Source organism: Natrix helvetica, assembly GCF_964273705.1.
Source record: "Natrix helvetica genome assembly, chromosome: 3".
Classification (NCBI taxonomy): Eukaryota; Metazoa; Chordata; class Lepidosauria; order Squamata; family Natricidae; genus Natrix; species Natrix helvetica.
Genome location: NC_138549.1, coordinates 175,653,688 through 175,676,648, shown reverse-complemented (window position 1 = coordinate 175,676,648; position 22,961 = coordinate 175,653,688). Strand labels below are relative to the sequence as shown.

General features: G+C 49.3%; 1 protein-coding gene across 1 annotated transcript; it reads left to right on the top strand.

The window, feature by feature from the left end:
• Nucleotides 1-341: 341 nt before the first annotated feature.
• On the top strand, nt 342-1,562 carry SOX12 (SRY-box transcription factor 12). The gene has a single exon (XM_081948940.1). The coding sequence runs from the start codon at nt 390-392 to the stop codon at nt 1,356-1,358; it is 969 nt and encodes a 322-aa protein (XP_081805066.1). The 5' UTR covers nt 342-389; the 3' UTR covers nt 1,359-1,562.
• Nucleotides 1,563-22,961: the final 21,399 nt, after the last annotated feature.

Below are 22,961 nucleotides of genomic sequence, written 5' to 3'. Positions count from 1 at the left end.
GTTACGGACGGCCTCCTCTGCCGACCCTCCCTGCTCTCCAGCTGTTTTTGCCAAAGATTTCCGACCGCTTCCCGGCTCTCTGCGCCCCCCCTCCGCTGGGCATCTCCCCCAGGCCCAAAGCAGGTGCCGCCAGGACCTCCTGCTGTCAGTTTGCCAGCCGGCTGCTTCGGAGACGGAGTTAAAAGGGGGGCGTGGATCAGAGAGAGAGAGAAAGAGGGGCGATCGCGCTTGCTGGCAACCACTGAGGCTCCCCCGCCCACCCGCCAGCCGTGCCGAGACCCGCCGCCACGGTGTTTCCACCCACCGGAGGATGAGAAAATAACCCCGGCTTGGACTGAGCATCCGAAGGAGGAGTGTTCGGAGAGTCGGCGGCGCATCAGGGCAACAGCATGGTCCAGCAACGCAGCTCCACGCGGAGCCGAGGCGTGGAAGCGAAGCAGGAGGCGTGTTCCAAAGACAGCTTGCTGTTGAAAGATGGCACGGGCGAACCGGACTGGTGCAAGACCCCCAGCGGGCACATCAAGCGCCCCATGAACGCCTTCATGGTGTGGTCCCAGAACGAACGGCGGAAGATCATGGACCAGTGGCCCGACATGCACAACGCCGAGATCTCCAAGCGGCTGGGACGGCGCTGGCAGCTGCTACAGGATTCGGAGAAAATCCCTTTCGTCAAAGAGGCCGAACGGCTACGTCTCAAACATATGGCCGACTATCCCGACTACAAGTACCGGCCCAGGAAGAAAGGCAAGCTGGGCAGCGCCAAAGCCCGGCCCAGGGTGCCCGTCAAGATTAAGCCCTCCATCCTCGGACGGGCAGCTTCGCCCCGGAGGCAGACGCCGAAGACGGACCCCGAAGGCCAGGGGGGATGCGCCTCTCCAAAGCCGGACGACGACCCCTTGGAAGCCCGCATCCTGGAGGTATCGTTTGATGAAGCTCCCAAAACCTCCAGCAAGGAATTCTGGCACGTGCTTCCCGCAGGGGGCGAGAAAGGAGAGTGGGAGGCCAACTCTGGCCAGGCCAAAGATGCCGATGCCGGCGAGCTCGCCAAGCCGTGGTCCTCCGACGTGTCTTCTCCCGCTTCTACGAGGTCTTCTACTTCTTCTTCTCCTTCTTCCTTTGCCTCCTCGGACGACGAGCCGGAGGAAGATCTTTGGAACGTTGTGCCCAGCCGAGTCCAGCCAAACACGCCCCCTTGCCGGAGCCCGGACTGGTCGGTCTTCGATAAAGACCTGGATCTTTTCCCTTTGGGCACCTCGTCTCATTTTGAGTTCCCCGATTACTGCACCCCGGAAGTGACTGAGATGATCGCAGGGGACTGGCTGATGTCCAGCATTTCGGACTTGGTCTTTACGTACTGAATTCTCCCAGGGAACTCTCGCTTCTCAACAATCAGGTGGTTCCGGAAAAAGATTTTAAAAACAAACAAACAAACAGAGAAAGAGAGAGAAAGAGAGAAAGAAAGAGAAGAAGAAACCCAGCTGTTTACAAGCAGAATCAGGTATCTCCACAGCTTGCCTTGGCTTCATTCAAAGGCAAGTCCTCCATCAGCCCATCCCCTCTGCCTCCCCCCCCCTCAGCACACACCCACTTGGGCAGCCTCTCCTGCCTGGCTCGGGGAGGCTGCCCGTCCACCTCTCAACCTCCCCCTTCCTCTTCTCTCCACCTCGAAGCCACCCTTGGCTTGGCACCGTGTTTATTTACCCATGAAATCTGACTGTCTCGTCTGGTTTTGCCTTGTAATCCACCGTTCGTCGCCGATCCGTCCAACCGTCTTTGCAGCTGCTTCCCGGCTCGGATGGAAGGATGGTTGTCATCCATGCTGATACCCCCTCCTTCCTCCTCCCTTCCTCTGCCTCTGCCCTCGGGTGCCCACATTCCCTCGCTTGGCATCCCGCTCGTCGCCCTGTTCTCTCCTGCCTCTCCCCCACCACCCCACCTCGAAAGGGGCTCTGTGTCTTTGCCAGGCGTCGATTCGAGGCCATTTCGAAGCCGACGAGAGGAGAGACAGCCGGGAAGGTTTCCTCTTCTCCTTCTGTCTTCTGTCCCCCCTCGTTCAATGGCTGCCAGGCAAAATATTCCATCGGAGGGCACGGCGGTGGGAGAGACGTGGGTGGCGTGACGCTCTGCGACGCCGGGGATCGGGCGGGCACCGGCTTCCACACTGGACCAGGCGTTCGTGTCACCAAGGCACGACGCCCGTCTCGGTACTGGGGTGGGAAGCCTCGGGTTGGGGAGACAGAGAAGTGGCGGGCACGTGGTAAACACGTGGACCCACAGTGCAAGCAGGCTTGTGTGTGTGTCAATCGCCCCCCAAAAGTCTCCCTTCCCCCCCCCTCTTTAATTTTTGCCAGAGTTATGCCGCAAGCAGAACGGGGCACTGTCTCCTCCGTGCATGTTGCATTCAGATGACGGATTGCAAGATTGCCCTCCCTCCGATGCCACGGCTCACCCCCACAATCTCCCTGGCTCCTGCTGCAAAAGGGGGTCTTCTTTGGGTCCCTGAAATAAAGGTGGTGAGGGGGGGGGATGCCCCTTTGAAAACCCACCTGGGAATGTCTGAACGCTACCTCCATCCTTCTTGGAGGTCTTTTGACTTTCACTGAAGGTCAATGCAGCCCCCTTCTCCCCCTCTCCCCCTTTCTCCCAGCTGTTTGCAGCTATATTCTGCCAGGGGGGGTGCCAGGCCCCGGGGTCCGATTTGGGGTTTGTTCCCAGCAAGAAGGGGGCTTCGGTGAAAAAGCCACGTTTCCCCTATGTTTTGGGCGTGCCTCGCCAGGCCTGCCAGGGCTCTGCTGGGAAGGGAGTGAAGCCGTAGCGGCACCTGTGGGAGCAGAGGGTGCCCCCCGAGCCTAGCTGAAAGCAGCCAACTCAGACAGGCAGAGGGAGAAGCCCCCTCCCCTCTCTCCATTCAGCATCCTTCTTTGTAGAAGCCAGCCGAGGGGAGGGGGACGGTTCCACCCTGGATTTGCACCTGCAGGCATGCAGCGAGGGCTTGCTCCTTCTCCAAAACCGGACCCGAAGGGCATCTTCAGATGGCACCCCATGACCTGATTCTGGGGCGAACAGATGTCCTTCGGGAACCGCTGGGAAGGAAGCGGCTGACGCTAAAGAGATGGAGACCATTGGCAAGCTATTGTGTGGCTGTGGCTTCCCTCTGGATGTTTTCAGGATTGCCTTACAATTCAACCCTTCCTCCTTCTAGGATGCAGCCCTGATTCCCTCGAACCCCGATGCAAGCCAGACCTATGCTGGCTTGTTTTTTAACCCTGCCCACCAGATGGGCATGCCAGGGCTCCGGGTTCCTTTAACCGGCAAAATGTCTGTGGAAATTCTCATCCCATCCAGGTCAAGGTACTTTTTCCCCCCCCAAAAGGCAAGCGGGCTTTGTTTTTTTTTTCCTCGAAGAGGTTTCGCTTCTCATCCAAGGAGCTTCCTCGGTTTCTGCGGTTCAGAAGCGAAGAAGCTCCCTGGGTGAGAAGCAAAATGTTGTTGTTTTTTCCTTGAAGAGGTTTCGCTTCTCATCTGAGGAGGTTCTTTGGTTTCTGCGGTTCAGAACTTTTGGGGAAAAAAAGCAGTTTAGCTGTTGTGGGCCAAGAGTGCCCAAACGGAACGAACAGGGCAAGGAAGCTGGTTGAGTTGAGAGTGGCCACCCCCCGCCACGAGTCCCCCCGCTCCCACGTTTTGGGAGGCGGTGCCAGGATTAACACCCACCCCCCAAGTTGGCACAAGGGAAGATCTGACCTTCGTTGGCACTCCAATGCTCACTTCCCGGAAATTATTTTGCTCATCAGCATCCTTCAAAACACAGTGGTCTGTAACCGTGGCAACTTTACGATTGGAGGGACTTCAACTCCCAGAATTCCTCTGGCTGGCTGAGGAATTCTGGGAGTTGAAGTCCCCCAAATCATAAAGTGGTCAGGGTGGGAGACCACCTTCTATATACCTCTGGCTTAGCCATTCTAACTTCCACCAAGATGCCTTACCTCAGTCGTCAATCATCTGCCCCCACTTTGGCCTGCGGTTCCCAGAATTCCTCAGGGCTAGCTGAGGGATTCTGGGAGTTGTAGTCCTCAGCCCCTCTGGAGGACCCAGGTCAGGAAAATGGCTTTATATCTGCCATTTAATTGAGGCCAAGAAGCTTCTAGCAATCCCTGAGAGAGCTCCTTTAGTGGAAACCACCTTTTAAATTATATTTAATTTAAATTAGGCTGCTAAAGGTTGGGAAATGCAGCCACTAAACAGGGAATTTCGTCCAGGCCCACCCATGTTTCCAGCAATGTTATAGAGAGGAGAGGACCATAGAGAGGAAGAGGCAGGCTACAGATCGTCCTCGGTTTACGACAGTTCATTTAGTGACCATTCAAAGTTACAACGGCACTGGAAATAGTGACCGAAACCATTTTTCACACATGACCGTTGCAGCATCCCCCACCGTCAAAATTCGGACGCTTGGCAATTGTCTCGTATTTATGACGGTTGCAGCATCCTGGAGGGGGCTCCTGCAATCCCCTTTTGCAACCTTCTGGCAAGCAAAGTCAGCGGACTCCCTTAACAACTGTCTGACTAAGTTAATAGCTGCCGTGAGTCACTTAACAACGGTTTGTCAGAAAGGTCGTAAAACTGGGCCAAACTCATTTCCCTGTCTTGTTTAGCAACGTTATGGAAAATGGGGCAAAAAAAAAATATCACTGAACAACTGTCTCGCTTAGTAACAGAAATTTTGGGCTCTGTTGTGGTCGTAAATCGAGGACTATCTATAGTTGGTAGGAATTCCTAGGTTTTAGAAGCTTTCCCCTCCCTTGCATTAGTGTACATATAGCTAGTCCTTGACTTACAACCCTTCGTTCAGCGATATTACGACGGCACTGAAAAAAAGTGACTTGCAACCAGTCCTCGCACTTATGACCATTGCAGATCTGCATCGTTATGTGATCCAAATTCAGACACTTGCCAATTGGCTGGTATCCCCGGGGTCATTTGCGACCTCCCACAACCGTTTCCGAAAAGCAAAGTCAATGGAGGAGAAGCCGGATTTGCTCAACGACCAAATGATTCACTTAACAACCACAACGATTGAACAATTTAACAACAGGGGCAAAAAAGGTTGTCAAATCGGGCACAGCTCCCTTTAACAACTGACTCACCGAGCCATGGAAATTTTCCTCCCAATTGTGGTCGTATGTTGAGGACTACCTAGGCAAGAGGGAGTAGGACTGGCTGGTTTGCATTCATTTTTTTTCCCATAGCAACTCGTCCACAGTGGCTTTTGGAAGTCCCATTTGGCACCTATAGGGCCCATGAACCCCACATGAGGGGGGCAGGATCCCCCTCAATCTTCCATTGAGGCTCCAGCTTTTTCCCAGGGACTAGAAATTATTTGGATAGAAATATTTTGAGAAATCTTTTGATATTTCTCATTTTAATCATTTCCCCCTGAAAGTCGTCTCTTTCGTCTTCCATAGCTTGAGATACGTTGGGTGGCAGAGGAGCATGGCCTTTGTAGTTGCCCTTATGAGGGCCAGCTGGGAGAAGGCTGCCTCGGACCAGAAAACATCAAAAGAAAGGCGGAACAGAGAAAAATAAGAAAAACAATTCGGCTTCGTTTTTCTCACCCCGCACAGGTAGTCCTCATTTAGCGACCGTCTCATTTAGTGACCATTTGAAATTATGGTGAGAGGGAGACAAAAAAAGTCATTTGGCAACCAATCCTCCCGTGGATGGCTTTAGCAGATTTGCAAAGCTGTAAACATAGTTGTGGGATTAGAGACTCTGTTGCCAATCCTAATTGTGGTCACTAAACGAGGACTGCCTGTAAATCCTGGATTTGAGTGGGGTATGCAGAGTGGGGAGTTATTGGTCTATTTTTCTTGCCTACCTGAATTTTCTGTTAAAGGCCTGGAATCAAAGCCAGCAGGTAGCCAAATCGCTACTCTGTCCGGAAATTCTCCCAGTTTAGAATCTTCTAAACTAATTACCAGCTTAATCTTGGAGCATGTGCAGAGCGCACGCACTTACTGAATCCAGACGGTTTCCTGAGTTTGCACAATAAGAGGAACAGATAGATTGGCTTTGCGTAACACGACGACAAAATTAACAAACCACCCAAGCTGGCCAAGGGGTTGGACTGGATGACCTCTTAAGTCCCTTCAACCTTTGGTTGTAATACCAATTGTGCCAACGAAGCTTAGAATTTAAGTGCAACAGCAGCCGTTTGACCTGTGTGAGAGTCCCGTCTTAGAGCAGGTGGAACGAATACTACAGTCTAGAAAAACTCTGCACATGCTCGGTGGTATACAGGTAGCCCTTGCATTACAACAGTGACCAATTGAAGTTGCAACGGCACTGGTAAAAAAAAGGGACTTATGACCGTTTTTCACACTTAACGACCGTTGCAACATCCCCATGGTCGCGGGATTAAAATTCAGACTCTTGTCAAGCGACTCATATTTATGACGGTCGCAGTGTCCTGGGGGGGGTTTCACACGATTCCCTTTTGCGACCTCCTGACAAGTAAAGTCAACGGGGAAGCCCGATTCGTTTAACAACCGTGTTGAGAATGGTCATAAAACGGGGCAAAAATTCACTTAACCACTGTTTTGCTTAGCCACAGAAATTTTGGGCTCAATTGCGGTCGTAAGTCGAGGACTTCCTGTATTTTACAACTTCTATTATGGCTTCCCATGCAGGTCAGAAGTTTCCCCCTCTCAAAAGAAATCCAGGCTGAAATAATGATAAAAAAACAGCTCCAATTTCTTCTTTTTTTTAATTCCTTCCCAAAGACTTATAATGTTTATTCTAAGCCAATTATATATCCTGATTCTTAGAAACTAAATTGCTTTTATCAATTTCCCACATTCCCAATCGATCTTGGGAATGTGGCAAAGATTATTTCTTTGTTCTTTGCTTAAAATTTCAGGAAAATATCAAGATTTCTTAACCTCGCCAAGTTCAGGAAGTAGTAAGGACTTCAACTCCCAGAATTCCCCAGCCAGCATCGCTGGCTGGGGAATTCTGGGAGTTGAAGTCCACAGACCTTAAAAGTCCCATAAGATATATTCTGGTTTATAAAAGAAGCTTTCTATCATTTTTTTTTTCTAAACTGGTTCGTGAATTCACCATCTTCTGACTTCTGCAGCCTCCCTCTTCAAAGAAAAGGGCTTAAGGATATTCAAAAGCCATTAGGCGGTAGGATTTAAATGACTTTGGGCAGATTAGGTGAAAATGGTGCAGAGCAAAAGGAACAAACAATGATAGAACACAAATACCCAAACTGGCCGGTTTAATCTGGAGGCTGGTTTGTTTGTTTATTTATTTTTCCTTCCCCCTTTTAGCTACGTTCTTGATAAGCAGCTTAATCTGAGAATTCCTAACATCTGGGATGTTATACTGGCAAATGTTTAGCGATCACACAAACCGCCAAGGCAGACTACCCTCATGAGTAATATTTGCTTAAAATTGACTGGAATTGTTCGCTCCTGGGGGTAGAATGTTCTTGGCTAGGGAGGTTCTTCTCTGAAAAGCATCCCAGTAGGAGGAAAATTGCAAATTTAGCTTGTAAACAGCTTGTTTATAGCAATGGCAATAGCATTTAGACTTATATATTGTACTTTCTATAAAAAGTCACGATTTCATTGCCATTGTGATGATTGTAACAGTATTTTGTCTATAACATCCCTGTGAGGTGGGCCACAAAGGATTTAGTTTTCCTGGCTCGTATCTGACTCTAATCCTACAGTAGGCTTCCCTAGGGTCAAAGGAATACATTTCCCAGAATTCCTTCTGCCAGATGTGCTGGCATTCTGGGAGTTGTCTTCTCCAGCAGCTGGAGGGGCCTGTGGCACGAAGCATTATAGCTAGTCCTCGACTTACAACAGTATGTTTCATGGCCATTCGAAGTTACAACGGTGCTGAAAAAAAGTGACTTACGGCCGTTTCTCACTTACGACCGTTTCAGAACCCCACGGTCACATGATCAACATCCAGACATTTGGCAACTGGTTTGTACTGGGGTGGTGGTGGTGTCGCAGGGTCATGTGATCCCCCCCTTTTTACGACCTTCCGAGAAGCAAATTTCAACGGGGAAGCCAGATTCACTTAACAAACTGCAGTGGTTCACTTAACAACCCTGGCAAGAAAGGTCATAAAATGGGGCAAAACTCACTGAACTGCCTCGCTTAGCAGCAGAAATATGGGGGACCATTGTTCGTCATAAGCCGAGGATTATCTGTTACCCTGCTCTGTCATTCCTGCTTTAAAAACAAAGACAATTATTGTATTTATTTATTAGATGGGTGTCGTCGTCCCCCACGTCAGCTCAATGTCACACTCAGTGACCACATGCCACACCTGGACATGCTCAGGTGGTTGCAGTGAAATCCAGAAATCAGGCTGGGGGCACTTTAAGGGGGTTGGACTTCAACTCCCAGGATTCCCCAGCCAGCTGGCTAGGGAATCCTGGGAGTTGAAGTCCAACCCTCTTAAAGTGCCCGGGGTTGGGAAACGCTACATTACAGAATCCTCTGTGCCTGGCCACGCCCTCTGTTATCATCTTCTTGATGCCCTCCCTTTCCCTTAAGTGCAGGCACCCAAGGAGTGGATGATGGGAACTGCTCCCGGGGAGCGGGGGGAAACGCCCTGTCTACCTTGGGGTCCTTCCCAAAATCCCTGTTCCCTCTGCACATGCTCTACAAGACTCTTTCCCCCCCAAGAGGCAACTGGAGTTTCTTTGTTTGTTTTTTTTTGTTTGAAGACGTTTTGCTTCTCATCCAGGAAGCTTCTTCCGCTCTGACTGGATGGTGGGGAACGGAAGGATTTATAGATTCTTCACCATCCAGTCGGAGCTGAAGAAGCTGAGAAGAGAAATATCTTAAAAGAAAAAAACAAAGTCCAGTGGCCGCTTGAAAAAGCACCTTTGGGACAACCATGGATGACCGAGAATCTCCATAAATATATCTCCCACGGTCAGGCCGTTGAACCCAAGTCAAATTTTAGGGAGAAGCTCCAGTGCCATCTTACCAATCTCAGGCCGTTGAACCCAAGTCAAATTTTAGGTACCCTTGGGAGAAGCTCCAATGCCATCTTTCCAAGCGCAGTCCGTTGTACCCAAGTCCAAATTTTAGGTACCCCTGGGAGAAAACTAAAAAAACACGGATGCCAAGCGAGGTGCCAAGCACACCCCCGACCATGCCCGCTCTAACCCACCCACCACCCACCCACTCCAGACCCGTTGGGGTGCCCTTTTTCCATGTTTTGTGTTTCCTGCCGAGTCCCCCGTTCGGGGACGTATCTCGCCTTGCCCGATGGGGCCATCGCTCTCCCCACACCGCTGGGGACCCGTTCAAGCCTCAAGTGCTATTCTGAATTTTACGAACGATCAGGCAAAAAAAAAAAAATTAAAGAAATCTTCCTCAGGACTCAGGACCGGGGCAGGAGGGATCTTCCTCCACCCGGTTCCACCCGATCACAACCCCACGGGAAGGGGGTGATCGCCGCCACGTTTCCTTCCTTCTGTCTTCGAAGCACAAACTTCGCCGACGCTTCCTCGTTGCAGTCAATTTTGGGGTGGGGGGTTTGTGGAGGGGTGGGTGGTGGGGGCACAGGGCGGGTGTGGGTGGGTAGGTGGGCTTTGTCTGAGTTAAGGGGAGAAAAATAGGAATAATAAGAATAAGGAAATAAATCTGTGGTGGATTTACATGGAGGGAAAATGTGTGCGGTATTAGTGCTTTAGAGTGTTTTGAGGCCTCCCTGGGCTGCCTTCGGCTATCCATACGGGTAGTCCTCGACTTACAATGGTTCACTTAGCGACCGAAGTTATAAGGGCGCTGGAAAGAGCGACCCTGGGCCGTTTTTTACACTTAATGACTGTTGCAGTGACCCCATGGTCACACGATCAAAATCTGAAGGATTAGCAACTGGTTCGTATTTATGACGGTCGCCCTTTTGTGACCTTCTGACCGGCAAAGTCCAGATTCACTTAACAACCGGGTGGCTCACTTAACAAATGCAATGATTCGCTTAACGATGGTGGCAAGGAAGGTAATAAAATGGGGCAAACACCCTTAAATGTTTCACTTAGCAGCAGAAATTTTGGGCTCACTTGTGGTCGTAACTCGAGGACTACCTGCACCCACTCCTACATCCTTTGCACCCGTGACTTGCTCCTGGAGGTGCGCAACGGGGTGGGTGTGCGATGCAATGAAGGAAAAAAAATGTAACACGGGTAGTCCTCGACTTACGACTGTTCACTTAACGACAATTCCAAGTTACGATACCTTTGGAAAATGTGTTTAACATACTGGACTCTCATTTATGACCGTCGCATTTACAGCCATTTGAGGCACTCGGTGAATGAGATTTGTGATTTTTCAACCAAAAAAAAAAGGTCCATTGGGGAAGCTTGCTTTGCTTAATGACCACACGATTCAGTTAATGACCATGGTGATTCGCTTTGCGACCGCAGTAGAAAGAGTTGTTAAAATCAGGTCCAGTTGCATGATGATTTGAGTTATGACTGCAATGGCTTAACGAGCAAAATTCAGATCCCAACTCTGGTCATATGTCGAGGACTATCGGTAAACTCTCGACTTACAACAATTCATTCACTGACCGTTCAAAGTTACAATGTCCCTGAAAAATGTGACTTATCACCGTTTTTCATACGTACGACCTTTGCAGCCTTTTGCAGATCGAAATTCGGACCCTTGGCAACCGACTCGTATTTAGGACGGTTGCAGTGTCCTGGGGTCACGTGATCCCCTTTTGCGACCTTCTGACAAGCAAAGTCCACGGGGGAAGCCTGATTCACTTAACAACTGGCTTACTAACTTAAACCACTGCAGTGATTCGGGACCATGTGCAAGAATGGTTTGTAAAATTAAGAAATGCCTCACTTCACAAGCGGAATTCTGGGCTCCGTTGTGGTCGTAAGTCGAGGACTATCGGTAATAATAGGGGGAGGGGAAACAATGCTCTCAGGTACCAACTCCACAGATTGTCCAGCACGGGGACGGGGTCTGCGGAGGTCCCCCCACCCCGCCCGCTTCTTCAGTGCGCGACCGATAGACCCACAAGGTGCCAAGAGCGTAATCCGAGTGAATCAAAACGATGATAACAATCCCTTTCTGGGTTTCCTTATTGGTAAATGTTGTGTTAGTCGTGACAGTGGTCTTTGAAAGAAAAAAAAAACATAGGATTGTAGAGGATTTAAGAAAAAAAAAAGGAAAGTTAACGGCACTCGATCCATCCTGCGGTTCTGTGACTGGCTCGGGAAATGGTGGTTGTAACCCTGGAATAAAATGTGTTCTTGGTCTGGAACGTCGAGTCTTGTCTCTGATTTGTGGTTTCACGGAGGTGGCTGGGGAATTCTGGGAATCCATCCATCTTAAAGCATGCTGGCTGAGGAATTCTGGGAATTGAAGTCCACCCATCTTAAATGATGCTGGTTGGGGAATTCTGGGAGTTGAAGTCCATTGATCCTAAAACACGCTTGCTGTGGAATTCTGGGAGTTGAAGTCCACCCATCATAAAGGATACTGGCTGTGGAATTCTGGGAGTTGAAGTCCACCCATCATAAAGGATACTGGCTGGGGAATTCTGGGAGTTGAAGTCCACCCATCATAAAGTTGCTGAGATAGAGAAACCCTATCTTGGCTCATTCTTCAGTTGTCTTCTGCTGTGAGTGTCCCCTGTCCCATTCTTGCCTATAGTTTGCTACCAAAAGCACGTTCATAAGTGAGTGTAAAATATAAGCGGCTGTGGCCACCATCTTGACTTTTTTGACTTCTGGTGAGGATGCTTGACGGATCAAGCTGCTTCCACCTTCTCCTTGCTAATGATGGTGCTTCATCCCAGCAGAATCTCAAACAAATCCTACCTCGGCAATGTCTCCTGATGACCAGAAAGGCTTTTTTTCCTGGCTCCTGTTTCTTTAAAGGAGTTGAGAGCAAGCTAGACCAGACCTTTAAGATGGATGGACTTCAACTCCCAGAATTCCCCAGGCAACTTGCTGATGTTCACCCAGCGGAAGAATTAAAAGGGGCATAAATAACCAAGTTCCCGGCTTTGCATTCCCATTGAACACAATACCTAAAGGCTTGCCTTGCAATAAAATATATTGGGTTTTTTTTTCATATTCATTTGCTTTTGGGAGTCTTATCTTTAATGCCCCAGCACTAATTTCACTCCCAAACTCTGCCATCCCACCATCTTTGTTCAATAGCATGCAATGATACAGAAGGAAAGATTCCAGTTTAGATTAAGCACTCCGGTCTGCGCTGAGCCTTATTATCCTCAAAGGCAGCCGAGTGGCACACGAAGATCCTGCATGGTAGGCCAGGTTGTTAGAAACCAGCTTACCGGAGACTGAGGATGGAAACAGAAATGGACCACAGATAACCAGGATGGAAAATAGGGAACATAATCAGGAATAGTCCCAGAGGACAGACGTCTTATAATTCCTGCCTGAAGATGCTCCAGAGAGAAGGCCACGTTGTCTGTAGCTGATCAATTTCCTTAGGCATAAACAAAAATTATTGAAGATAATAAAAAGGAAAACACAAATACATTCCCCCTACACAGAGGGAGAGAACAGACAAAGAGATTGTTTTTTATTTTCTGCATCCTGGGGTTTGTCCACACCTTTTTCTCACCTTTCTCACAGAGTTGGAAGGGATCCTGGAGGTCTTCTAGCCCAGCCCTGTTGGTGGGGTTGGACTAGATGGCCTACAAGATCCCTTCCAACTACTCAAGTAGGAGATCCTATAGCATTTCCAGACAGATGTTGTCCAATCCCCAGTGTTGGAGCATTCATAACCTCTGGTGGCAAGCTGTTCCACTGGTTAATTGTCTTCACTATCAGGAGGTTTCTTCTTAATTCCAGGTTGCTTCTCTCTTTGCTTAGTTTCCATCCGTTGCTTCTTGTCCTGCCTTCTGGTGCTTTGGAGAATAGCTTGACTCTCTCTTCTTTGGGGCAGCCCCTCAAATATTGGAAGACTGCTACCATGTCTCCCCTAGTCTCCTCCTCTTTCCGGTTGTCTATTTTAACTGTATTTTTAGAACGGCATCTCTTTTCAGGAATTAAAACTGGCTGCTTCCCAAGCATGGAGATGCCATAGGATCAACGGAGGCGGTTTCTATCAAATAATAAATCGAACGGAGGAAAAATAAAAACAAAGGATACTTAAGGAAGGAAGCGGTTCCTAAGGAACCCTGTTATGGGTTCCTGACACTTCTTTCAACGGATCAAATCCAACTATTTTTAGGTCTAAAGTGCTTAAAGCTATAGTTAGAAACATAGGATGTCTGCCTTGACGAGATCTGGCTGCTCAGAGATCAATAGAGATCCGAGCAAAAGAGATGCACATAACGAATTAAAATGAAAGATCCATCATGCCGAACCGACGGGGTTGTATTTTCATTTGCTACCAAAATCCTTAAAAGGATGGGGAGGGGGGGGAATATCCCCCAGCCAGCCTGTTTCAGCCCCCTCTGCTTCTGAAAGCATCTTCGAAAATGCCTGAGCTAGCAGCATCCCAGTGACGTCATCAGCATCCCTGACAGGAGGCTGTCTCCTAGGCAACAGGGCCCAGGTATCGCCCAATGGAATGCCAGCAACAGAGCTCGGGTAGCATCAACAGGGGAGCAGTCAGGGGAATTTGGGGAGAACGGAGCATCTGGCCATGATTTGTATAATTTCAGATTTTTTTTTAAACCCTGCCTTTATTTTTATTTTTTTAAATAAATAAATCAACATACAGTACAATACAATGCAATGCAATACAATAGTAGAGTTGGAAGGGACCTTGGGGGTCTTCTAGTCCAACCCCCTGCCTAGGCAAGAAACCCTAAACCACTTCAGACAAATGGCTATCCAACATCTTCTTAAAGACTTCCAGTGTTGGAGCATTCAGAACTTCTGGAGGCAACTTCTGTTCCACTGATTAATTGTTCTAACTGTCAGAAAAATTCTCCTCAGTTCTAAGTTGTTTCTCTCCTTGATTAGTTTCCACCCATTGCTTCTTGTTCTGCCCTCAGGTGCCTTGGAGAATAGTTTGACTCCCTCTTCTTTGGGGCAACCCCTGAGATATTGGAACAATGCTATCATGTCTCCCTTAGTCCTTCTTTCTCTTAAGCTAAACATACCCAGTTCCTGCAACCGTTCTTCATATGTTTTAGTCTCCAGATACCTAATAGTCCTTCCTCCTCCTGTTTTCCCCACAACAATGACCCTGTGAGGTGGGTCGGGATGAGAGAGAGGGAGGGGGCCAAAGTCACACAGCCGTCTTTCATGTCTAAGGAAGGGCTAGAACTCATGAACTCCTGGTGATTGGCCCAAAGTCACCCAGTCAGCTTCCTTGCCTAAGAGGGGGACTAGATGTGTGAATATACCAGGTAACCTACTTGGTAAATTTGTGGCGGTGTTTCTTAACCTTGGCCATTTGAATGTGGGTGGACTTCAACTCCCAGAATTCCCCAACCAGCATTGGAATTCTGGGAACTGAAGTCCACTCTCCTTAAAGCATGCTGGCTGAGGAATTCTAGGAGTTGAAATCCCCCCCATCATTAAAGCATGCATACTGGAGAATTCTGGGAATTGAAGTCCACTCTCCTTAAAGCATGCTGGCTGAGGAATTCTGGGAGTTGAAGTCCCCCATCATTAAAGCATGCCGGTTGAAGAATTCTGGGAGTTGAAGTCCCCCGTCCTTAAAGCATGCTGGCTGGGGAATTCTGGGAGTTGAAGTCCCCCATCCTTAAAGCATGCATGCTGGAGAATTCTGGGAGTTGAAGTCCCCCATCGTTAAAGCATGCCAGTTGAGGAATTCTGGGAGTTGAAGTCCCCTGTCCTTAAAGCATGCCGGTTGAGGAATTCTGGGAGTTGAAGTCCCCTGTCCTTAAAGCATGCCGGTTGAGGAATTCTGGGAGTTGAAGTCCCCCATCGTTAAAGCATGCCAGTTGAGGAATTCTGGGAGTTGAAGTCCCCTGTCCTTAAAGCATGCCGGTTGAGGAATTCTGGGAGTTGAAGTCCCCCGTCCTTAAAGCATGCATGCTGGAGAATTCTGGGAGTTGAAGTCCCCCATCGTTAAAGCATGCCAGTTGAGGAATTATGGGAATTGAAGTCCCCCCGTCCTTAAAGCATGCTGGTTGAGGAATTCTGGGAATTGAAGTCCCCCATTCTTAAAGCATGCTAGCTGGGAAATTCTGGGAGTTGAAGTCCACTAATCCACCAGTGGTCAAGGTTGAGAAACACTGCTTTATGTCCTTGCGCAAAACCCATCTAGAAAATGAACCATGCATCTGGATTGATTGCAATTCTTCTCACTTCTGGTCTTGAGGACCTTGAAATTCCCTTTTCTCAGACAAACAGCCAATCCCACCACCTACCATCCAAGCTACCACTGAAGATCTAGTGCAATCGATCTTTTTCAATCTCTTTGCTCCTCTCTAAGCCCCAATGACCTTCTTCCCATGCCCCCCTCCACACTTTATACACTCCCACCTTCTCCTTCCCCCAATCTTCCTCTTTCAATCTCGGTTTTAATCCCAGGATGCATTAAACACTCCAGAGATCAGACTGTGGACGCTGGCAGGTGTTTCCCAAGGTCTGCAGGGCCTTCCGATGGGGTGGAATTAAAAGATTTCCCCCTTTTATGGATATCTCCCCATAGTGCCCCCCCCCCGCCCCCCCAATCCCCTCATCCATTTTCATCCTGCCTGGTGAAGGGAAGTTCAGAATCCAGCATTCAGAAGATGACTGGTCCGTTGCCATGGAAACTGTGCCTGGAAATCCCATGGCGATGGTTGCTTGGTGATGAACCCTGGACCAATCACAAGCTTGCAGAGTAGCATTTCTCAGGCTGGACAACTTGAAGATGGGTGGACTTCAACTCCCAGAATTCCCCAGCCAGCTTTGCTGGCTGGGGAATTCTGGGAGTTGAAGTCCACCCATCTTCAAGTTGTGGAGGTGAGAAGCAGTCCTGAAAAGAATTGGCAAGGGTACCATGCAGTGATCAAAGGACCATCCCCGGTTGCTAGAACGGTCACCCCAAAACTCCATAGCAACAAGCCCCGCCTTCCCTTTCTCCCGACAACAGCAGCATCCCGGCAACAGGGAGCCAGGGTCTTCCTTGCCCCCCCCCTCCACTCCCACCCAGCGGGATACGCCTCCCAGCAACAGTGCATCCCCTCCCCACCTCAGTGCCCTTCCTCTCCTAGCAACCAAGCAGGGGTCTCCAACCTAGCTGTCTGGATTGGCTGACCCTGCTGGATCACTCAAATCAGACACCGGTCAGTGCGTAGCCAGTCAGAGAATTTGCCACGATGCCCGATACTTCTCTCTCTCTCTCTCTCTCTCTCTCTCTGGATTTTCTCCAGATGGTTTCTCAACTCGGTGAGTATGGGCTGCCAATGTCAAATCCCAGCATTTTCCCAGCATAAGAGAGTCGGAGGGGACCTCAAAGGTCCTCTAGCTCAACCCCCTGCTCAAGCAGAAAACCCTACAGCCAAAATGACCCATCGCAGACTCTTCTTCAAAAATATTGGAGCATCCACAACTTCGGGGTCACCTGAAAATGAGAGAGAAATCATACCCAGTTCTTTTTTTCCCCCTGGAAAGTTTTTTTTTATTTTCTGTTCTTTATATACAATTATAGGTATACATTCATATAGTTATTATTCTTTTTTACATTCATCATTCTTGTAAATTTGTCGTTCCATTTACACAGGGTTATAATATAACCTTTGGTGTTGCTTTGTTCACCATCCTTCGCCTGTTTTGACACCACCTTCTTTTCCCTTTCTTTTCTCCCTCCCTCCCTCCCTCTCTCTTTTCCCTTCCTTCTTCCTTTACCTCTCCCCTTTCTCTTCCCCTTCCTGCCCTCTCTTCTTCTCCCTTCCATCTTCCCTTTCCTCTCCCCTACTCCTCTCTTTCTCTTCCTACCCTCTCTCCTTCTCTCCTTCTCCCTTCCATCTTCCTCTCCTCATCTCTATCTTCCTTCCCTCCTCTTCCTCTCCTCTCCTCCTTTCTTTTTCTATGGTTGTAGGTGTCTCTTCCAGCTCTTAATTTTTATTTTCTTGGGGTGGAATCTCCGCAGACCCAAAAATAATTGAATACCACTTCTTGTTCCCTTTCCTTCCCCAAATCTATCCTGATTATGGTTTTCCCCTCCCATTTGTATCTTACGTTTGAATATATATTTATATATTATTATTTTCTTCCCCATTTTCCCCTCTTCCCCCCGCTTTTCTACCTCATGGCGTATCGTCTGGGTTCCATGCCTTCCCCTTACTTTCTTTTCTCTATGTCTTTCTCTAACCATTTGTAAAATCTTCCCCGTGTCTTGAAGTGCACCGATTCCTCTTTATCCTTTAAGAAATCATGCTTAGTTCTGCAGGCCGGCGTCCACCCTGTGCTTCACCCTAAACCCAGGTTAAGAATGGTTGCGTTCGCACCACATTCAGGACCAAAGGAAGCCACCTTCCCCGTGAGCAAGGATGCTGAAGCAACCGCTATGTTTAAACCAGTGTTTCTTCATTCTTGGTGACTTTAAGAATTAAAATTGGGGGCCGTGCTCTTCGCCATCTTCCTAAATGATCTAAACCGGGGGGGGGGGGGTGTCACAGACCTGGCCTGTGGGGTGCTTAAATCTGCCCCATGGGGCCGGCCTGGAAATAGATGAAGACTGACTTGGGGTGCCTCTGGCAGGCAAAATGGGGCATGGGGGGGGTGAGCCCATGGGGGTGCAGCGCATTTTCGGCCTGGGTGGCCTCCTGCAGCCACAACAGGGGCACATACACCCCCACACGCCCGCTTTGACAAGCAAAGGGCTGCAGGAGGCCATCCAGGCCGAAAATGGGCCATATGCAGGCCGCGTGCAACCCTCAGCCCTGTTTTGATTGGCAAAATGCTGCAGGGGAGGCCGTCCAGCTGCAAATGTGGTGCTCGGGGGGGGGGCATGTCCCCCCCTCCCCCCGTGCCTCAGTGACGTGCAGTCAGGGGAGGCAGGGGAGGCACAGCCTCACCACTGTCATCATGAAAAGAAAAACAAATGTAAAAGGAAAAAGGCGAGAGCTGAGGTCAGGCTGAGCTAGTGGATGACCCTGCTTAACTGTTCAAAAAAGCCTCTAAAAAAGCGCCCTCTACTATGAGGCAGGAGAACTGCACGCCTCATCTAGTCTGACTTTAGGCGTTTTATAATCACCCGAGCAGAGTTAAGCAAGGGTTAAAAGCCCAAAAACTCCTGACGTAGGTGAGGCACGCAGTTCTCCTGCCTCATAGTAGAGGGCGCTCATTTGGGCGGGGCTTCTTCAGAGGACCGAGGCAAGAGCAGAGTTGAAATCCTCTCTGAAACAGCTGGAAAAGGTACGTGTGGGTCGGAGGGAGGGGGAGGAATTCAAACTTCAAAATGTAGTTTGATTGCAGGCAGAGCCACGTTGCCTTTTCAAACCTGTAATCAGTGAAGCTGGGCTGGATCCTTCCGGGGCTGGGGGAAAGTGTGTGTAGTCCAATCCAACTTCTGTGTGTGTGTGTGTGTGTGTGTGTGTGTGTGTGTTTGAGAGAGGAGGGAGGGAGGGAGAGAGGGAGGAAGGAGGGGAAGGGAGAAGAAAAAGAAAAAGAAAGATGGAATCTTCTTTCGCAAAGGAGAAAAACAAATGCTGTCGCTTTAAATCGGAACTGAGCATGCTTGGCTGTGGAATTCTGGGAGTTGAAGTCCACAAGTCTAAAAAAAATTTGAAACCCACCACTGGGTCGGTGCCTCACCAGCCATAAACCTCACCGCACGTCACTGCCGTGCCTCGTTCTGGCAGGCAGAGTGATGCAGGTGGCATCTGTCCCATCTTGACCCCCTAACCCCCACCTACCCAGTTGACTGGCAGAGGAGATACCCCTGAGCTACCGAAAGGAATAGAAGGAGAATTTATCAGATTTTCAGGGGACACCACGCTGGGGTGGTGTCACCCTTTAGAAGGTTAAGAAGGATCTTGGCAGACGTGAGCATTGGCTTCTATCCAAGAAGATGCAGTTCACTGGTGAGACATTTTAAGATTTTATGCTGAGGCAGGAAAAAAAAAACCAAATGCACAGGTATAGAATAGGCACAACAGGAGTAACTGTGAGAGGGATTTTGAACTCCAAGTGGACGATCCCTTAAATATGAGCCAGCCGTGTGCAGCAGTAGCCAAAAAAGCCAACACAGTTCTAGGCTGTGGAGATAAGAGGGATAGAATCAAAGTCACGTGAAGGGTTAATGCCGGTTTACAATGCCCTGGTGAGACCATAATTGGAATATTGCATCCAGTTGTCGTCTCCATGATATAAAAAGAAGAGGTGGAGATTTTAGAAAGAGTGCAGAGAGCAGAGAAGACCCACAAAGATGATTAGGGAGCTGGAGGTTGCAGGAATTAGGTAGGTCTAATCTAATGAGGGGACGCGGTGGCTCAGTGGTTAAGACGCTCAACTTATCGATCAGAAAGATCGGCAGTTCAGCGGTTCTAATCCCTAGCACCACGTAACGGAGGGAGCTCCCGTGACTTGTCCCAGCTTCTGCCAACCTAGCAGTTCGAAAGCACGTAAAAAATGCAAGTAGAAAAATAGGAACCACCTTTGGTGGGAAGGCAACAGCGCTCCCTGCGCCTTCGGCATTGAGTCATACCGGCCACATGACCTTGGAGACGTCTTCAGACAGCACTGGCTCTTGGGAGGTGAGCACTGCCCCCTAGAGTTGGGAACGACTAGTACATATGTGCAAAGGGAACCTTTACCTAATCTAATGAAGAGAAGGACCAGGGGTGACTTTATAGCACTGTTCCAATATTTGAGGGGCTACCACAGAGAGGAGGGGGTCAAGCTATTCTCCAAAGCCCCTGAAGGCAGGACAAGAAGCAACGGATGGAAACTAATCAAGGAGAGAAGCAACCTAGAACTAAGGAGAAATTTCCTGAAAGTTAGAACAATTAATAGATGGAACAACTTGCCCCTCTTTTAATTATCCAATCTTTTTAAAAGGGGGCGGAGTCATCTTAAGCCCCACCTTCGTGACTAACATATGCACTGGAAGTGGGGGAGGAAAGGGTTTGTACCTAAACGTCCCATTCGGCTGGAGGGGAGGGGCCCTCACAAATAGGCTATAAGAGAGCCAGGCTCATACAGAGAAAAGCTGACTTGCTAGAGGGATAGAATCAAGATCACGTGAAGGGTTAATACTTGTCAAGACAGGTTGTCCATTCAGGTGTGTGCAAATAATGGACAGAATATTTAAGCTCCCTCCCAGGGCAAGGGGTTGGAGTGAGTAAATCAAGATCACGTGAAGGGTTAATACCACTTTATAAGGCCTTGATAAGGCCACACTTGGAATACTGCATCCAGTTTTGGTCACCACGATGTAGAAAAGATGTGGAGACTCTGGAAAGAGTGCAGAGAAGAGCAACAAAGATGATTAGGGGACTGGAGACTAAAACATAGGAAGAACGGTTGCAGGAACTAGGTATGTCTAGTTTAATGAAAAGAAGGACCAGGGGAGACATGATAGCAGTGCTCCAATATCTCAGGGGTTGCCACAAAAAAGAGGGAGTCAAGCTATTCTCCAAGGCACCTGAGGGCAGGACAAGAAGCAATGGGTGGAAATTAATCAAGAGAGAAGCAACTTAGAACTGAGGAGAAACTTCCTGACAGTTAGAACAATTAATCAATGGAACAGAAATTGCCTCCAGAAGTTGTGAATGCCCCAACACTGGAAGTCTTTAAGAAGATGTTGGATAGCCATTTGTCTGAAACGGTATAGGGTTTCCTGCCTAGGCAGGGGGTTGGACTAGAAGACCTCCAAGGTCCCTTCCAACTCTATCCTGCTTGAGCAGGGGGTTGGACTAGAAGACCTCCAAGGTCCCTTCCAACTCTGCTATTGTATTGTATTGTGTTGCCTTCCCACATCCATCCCTCTCTGGCATGATGAGAAAAAAATTCACGACTTTGCAATGCAAAATAAAAACCGAAGAGTGAGGGGACTCAACGGTGTCTGGATCCCCCTCCGTGGGTTAAGAAGGCTTTGGAAGCAGTGATTACAAACTGTCTTGGGTGCTTTGTGACACCGAAAGGAAAGGATATGCTGCGATTTAGCAAGTGGCATGATCAGAGACAGTTCAGCCCAGTGGTTAAGGCACCAGGCTAGAAAGCTGGGAGTGGGTGAGTTCTAGTCCTCCTGCCTTAGCCATGGAAGTCGGCTGGATGACTTTGGACCAATCACTGGGAGACGGTGAGTTCTAGTCTTGCCTATCCGACAGGAAAGCTGGCTGGGTGACCTTGGGTCAATCACTAGGAGACGGTGAATTCTAGTCTCGCCTTAGGCAGGAAAGCTGACTGGGTAACTTTGGGTCAAATGCTAGAAGATGGTGAGTTCTAGTTCTGCCTTAGACATGAAAGAAAACCAGGTGACTAGGCCAATCACTGGGAGAAAGTGAGTTCTAGTTCTGCCTTAGACATGAAAGAAAACCGGGTGACTAGGCCAATCACTGGGAGAAAGTGAGTTCTAGTTCTGCCTTAGACATGAAAGAAAACCAGGTGACTAGGCCAATCACTGGGAGAAAGTGAGTTCTAGTTCTGCCTTAGACATGAAAGAAAACCAGGTGACTAGGCCAATCACTGGGAGAAAGTGAGTTCTAGTTCTGCCACATGAAAGAAAACCGGGTGACTAGGCCAATCACTGGGAGACGGTGAGTTCTAGTTCCACCTTAGACATGAAAGAAAACTGGGTGACAAGGCCAATCATTAGGAGACGGTGAGTTCTAGTCTTGCCTATTCAACAGGAAAGCTGGCTGGGTGACCTTGGGTCAATCACTAGGAGACGGTGAATTCTAGTCTCGCCTTAGGCAGGAAAGCTGACTGGGTAACTTTGGGTCAATCACCAGGAGACCGTGAGTTCGAGTCCCTCCTTAGACGTTGAAGGCTGGCTGAGTAACTTTGAGCCAGTCCTTCTCTCTCTGCTCTCCCACCTCACAGGTGCCTTGCTGCCGTGAGGAAAAGAGGAAGATGCGTTGTGCATATGTTCACCTCTTTGACTTGATCACAGAAACAGCGGGCGACAGAGAAAGAAATGAAGAAATGAAACAAAGCAAGCCTCTACTAAGCAATCCGAGCATTAAAACAGAAAAAGTCAACGAGAGGGAACCTCCACTCTGCATAAGAAGCCCCGTGTAAAGGAAGCGGCATGCGTTACTACAAGAGGCTGCTGCCTCTCTCCAAAGCGAGAGGAAGAGGCTGTCATCCATGTGCAGGCAGCTTATGGGGAGCCAAAGCTTATGGGCACTAGACCATTCCCAAAACGGAACCATGGGGTGCCCAGAAGGCAAGCCACTAACCGGATTCGTGCAGGAGCCACAAATCCCCAGGAGAAGGAGGAGGCTTCTGCCTTGGCGCCTGGCAGAGGTGGGGAGCCTGGCGCCATGACTCAGGCAGGGGGGTGGGAGGGGAGATGGCTCCCCACCGAAGCGCGGCAAACAGGCAGGGAAAAATGACACTCACTGGCTGCTTTCTGATGGTGACTCAGACTCCGTCCTCGGTGGCTTTGCCATCCTGCCTCCCAGCGTTGGGTTCCGGCCAGCGATTCTCGCAGCCGATGGACGGTTGTCCACTTACTGTCCTGCAGAGGACCGGTCCAGCCCTCTGGTCTCCTCACCTGGCTTACCTGGAAAAGGAGGACATCCTGAATTTCTACGCTGCCTGGTGTTGAGGACCGCTAGCCAAGGTTGCCAGCTGCCTGCTGAACAGGTGCCAAGGACACATCCCGGACTCCCCACTTTGCCACCGATGAGGCACTGAGGACTTGGGTGGCACCCCAGCACAGGTGAGCAGCATGTAAGGTAGGGGAGGGAGGGCAGGTTCAGCCAGAGGTGGCTCCCTGGGGAAGAGGAGATCTCAAAAGCCATGGAAAGGCCAGGAAAAATGCCCAGGGCTATTCAGAGGCAGCTTTTGGAGC

Excerpts from the sequence above, each read along its gene's own strand:
- SOX12 (XM_081948940.1), top strand. The coding sequence starts at position 390 with ATGGTCCAGCAACGCAGCTCCACGCGGAGCCGAGGCGTGGAAGCGAAG.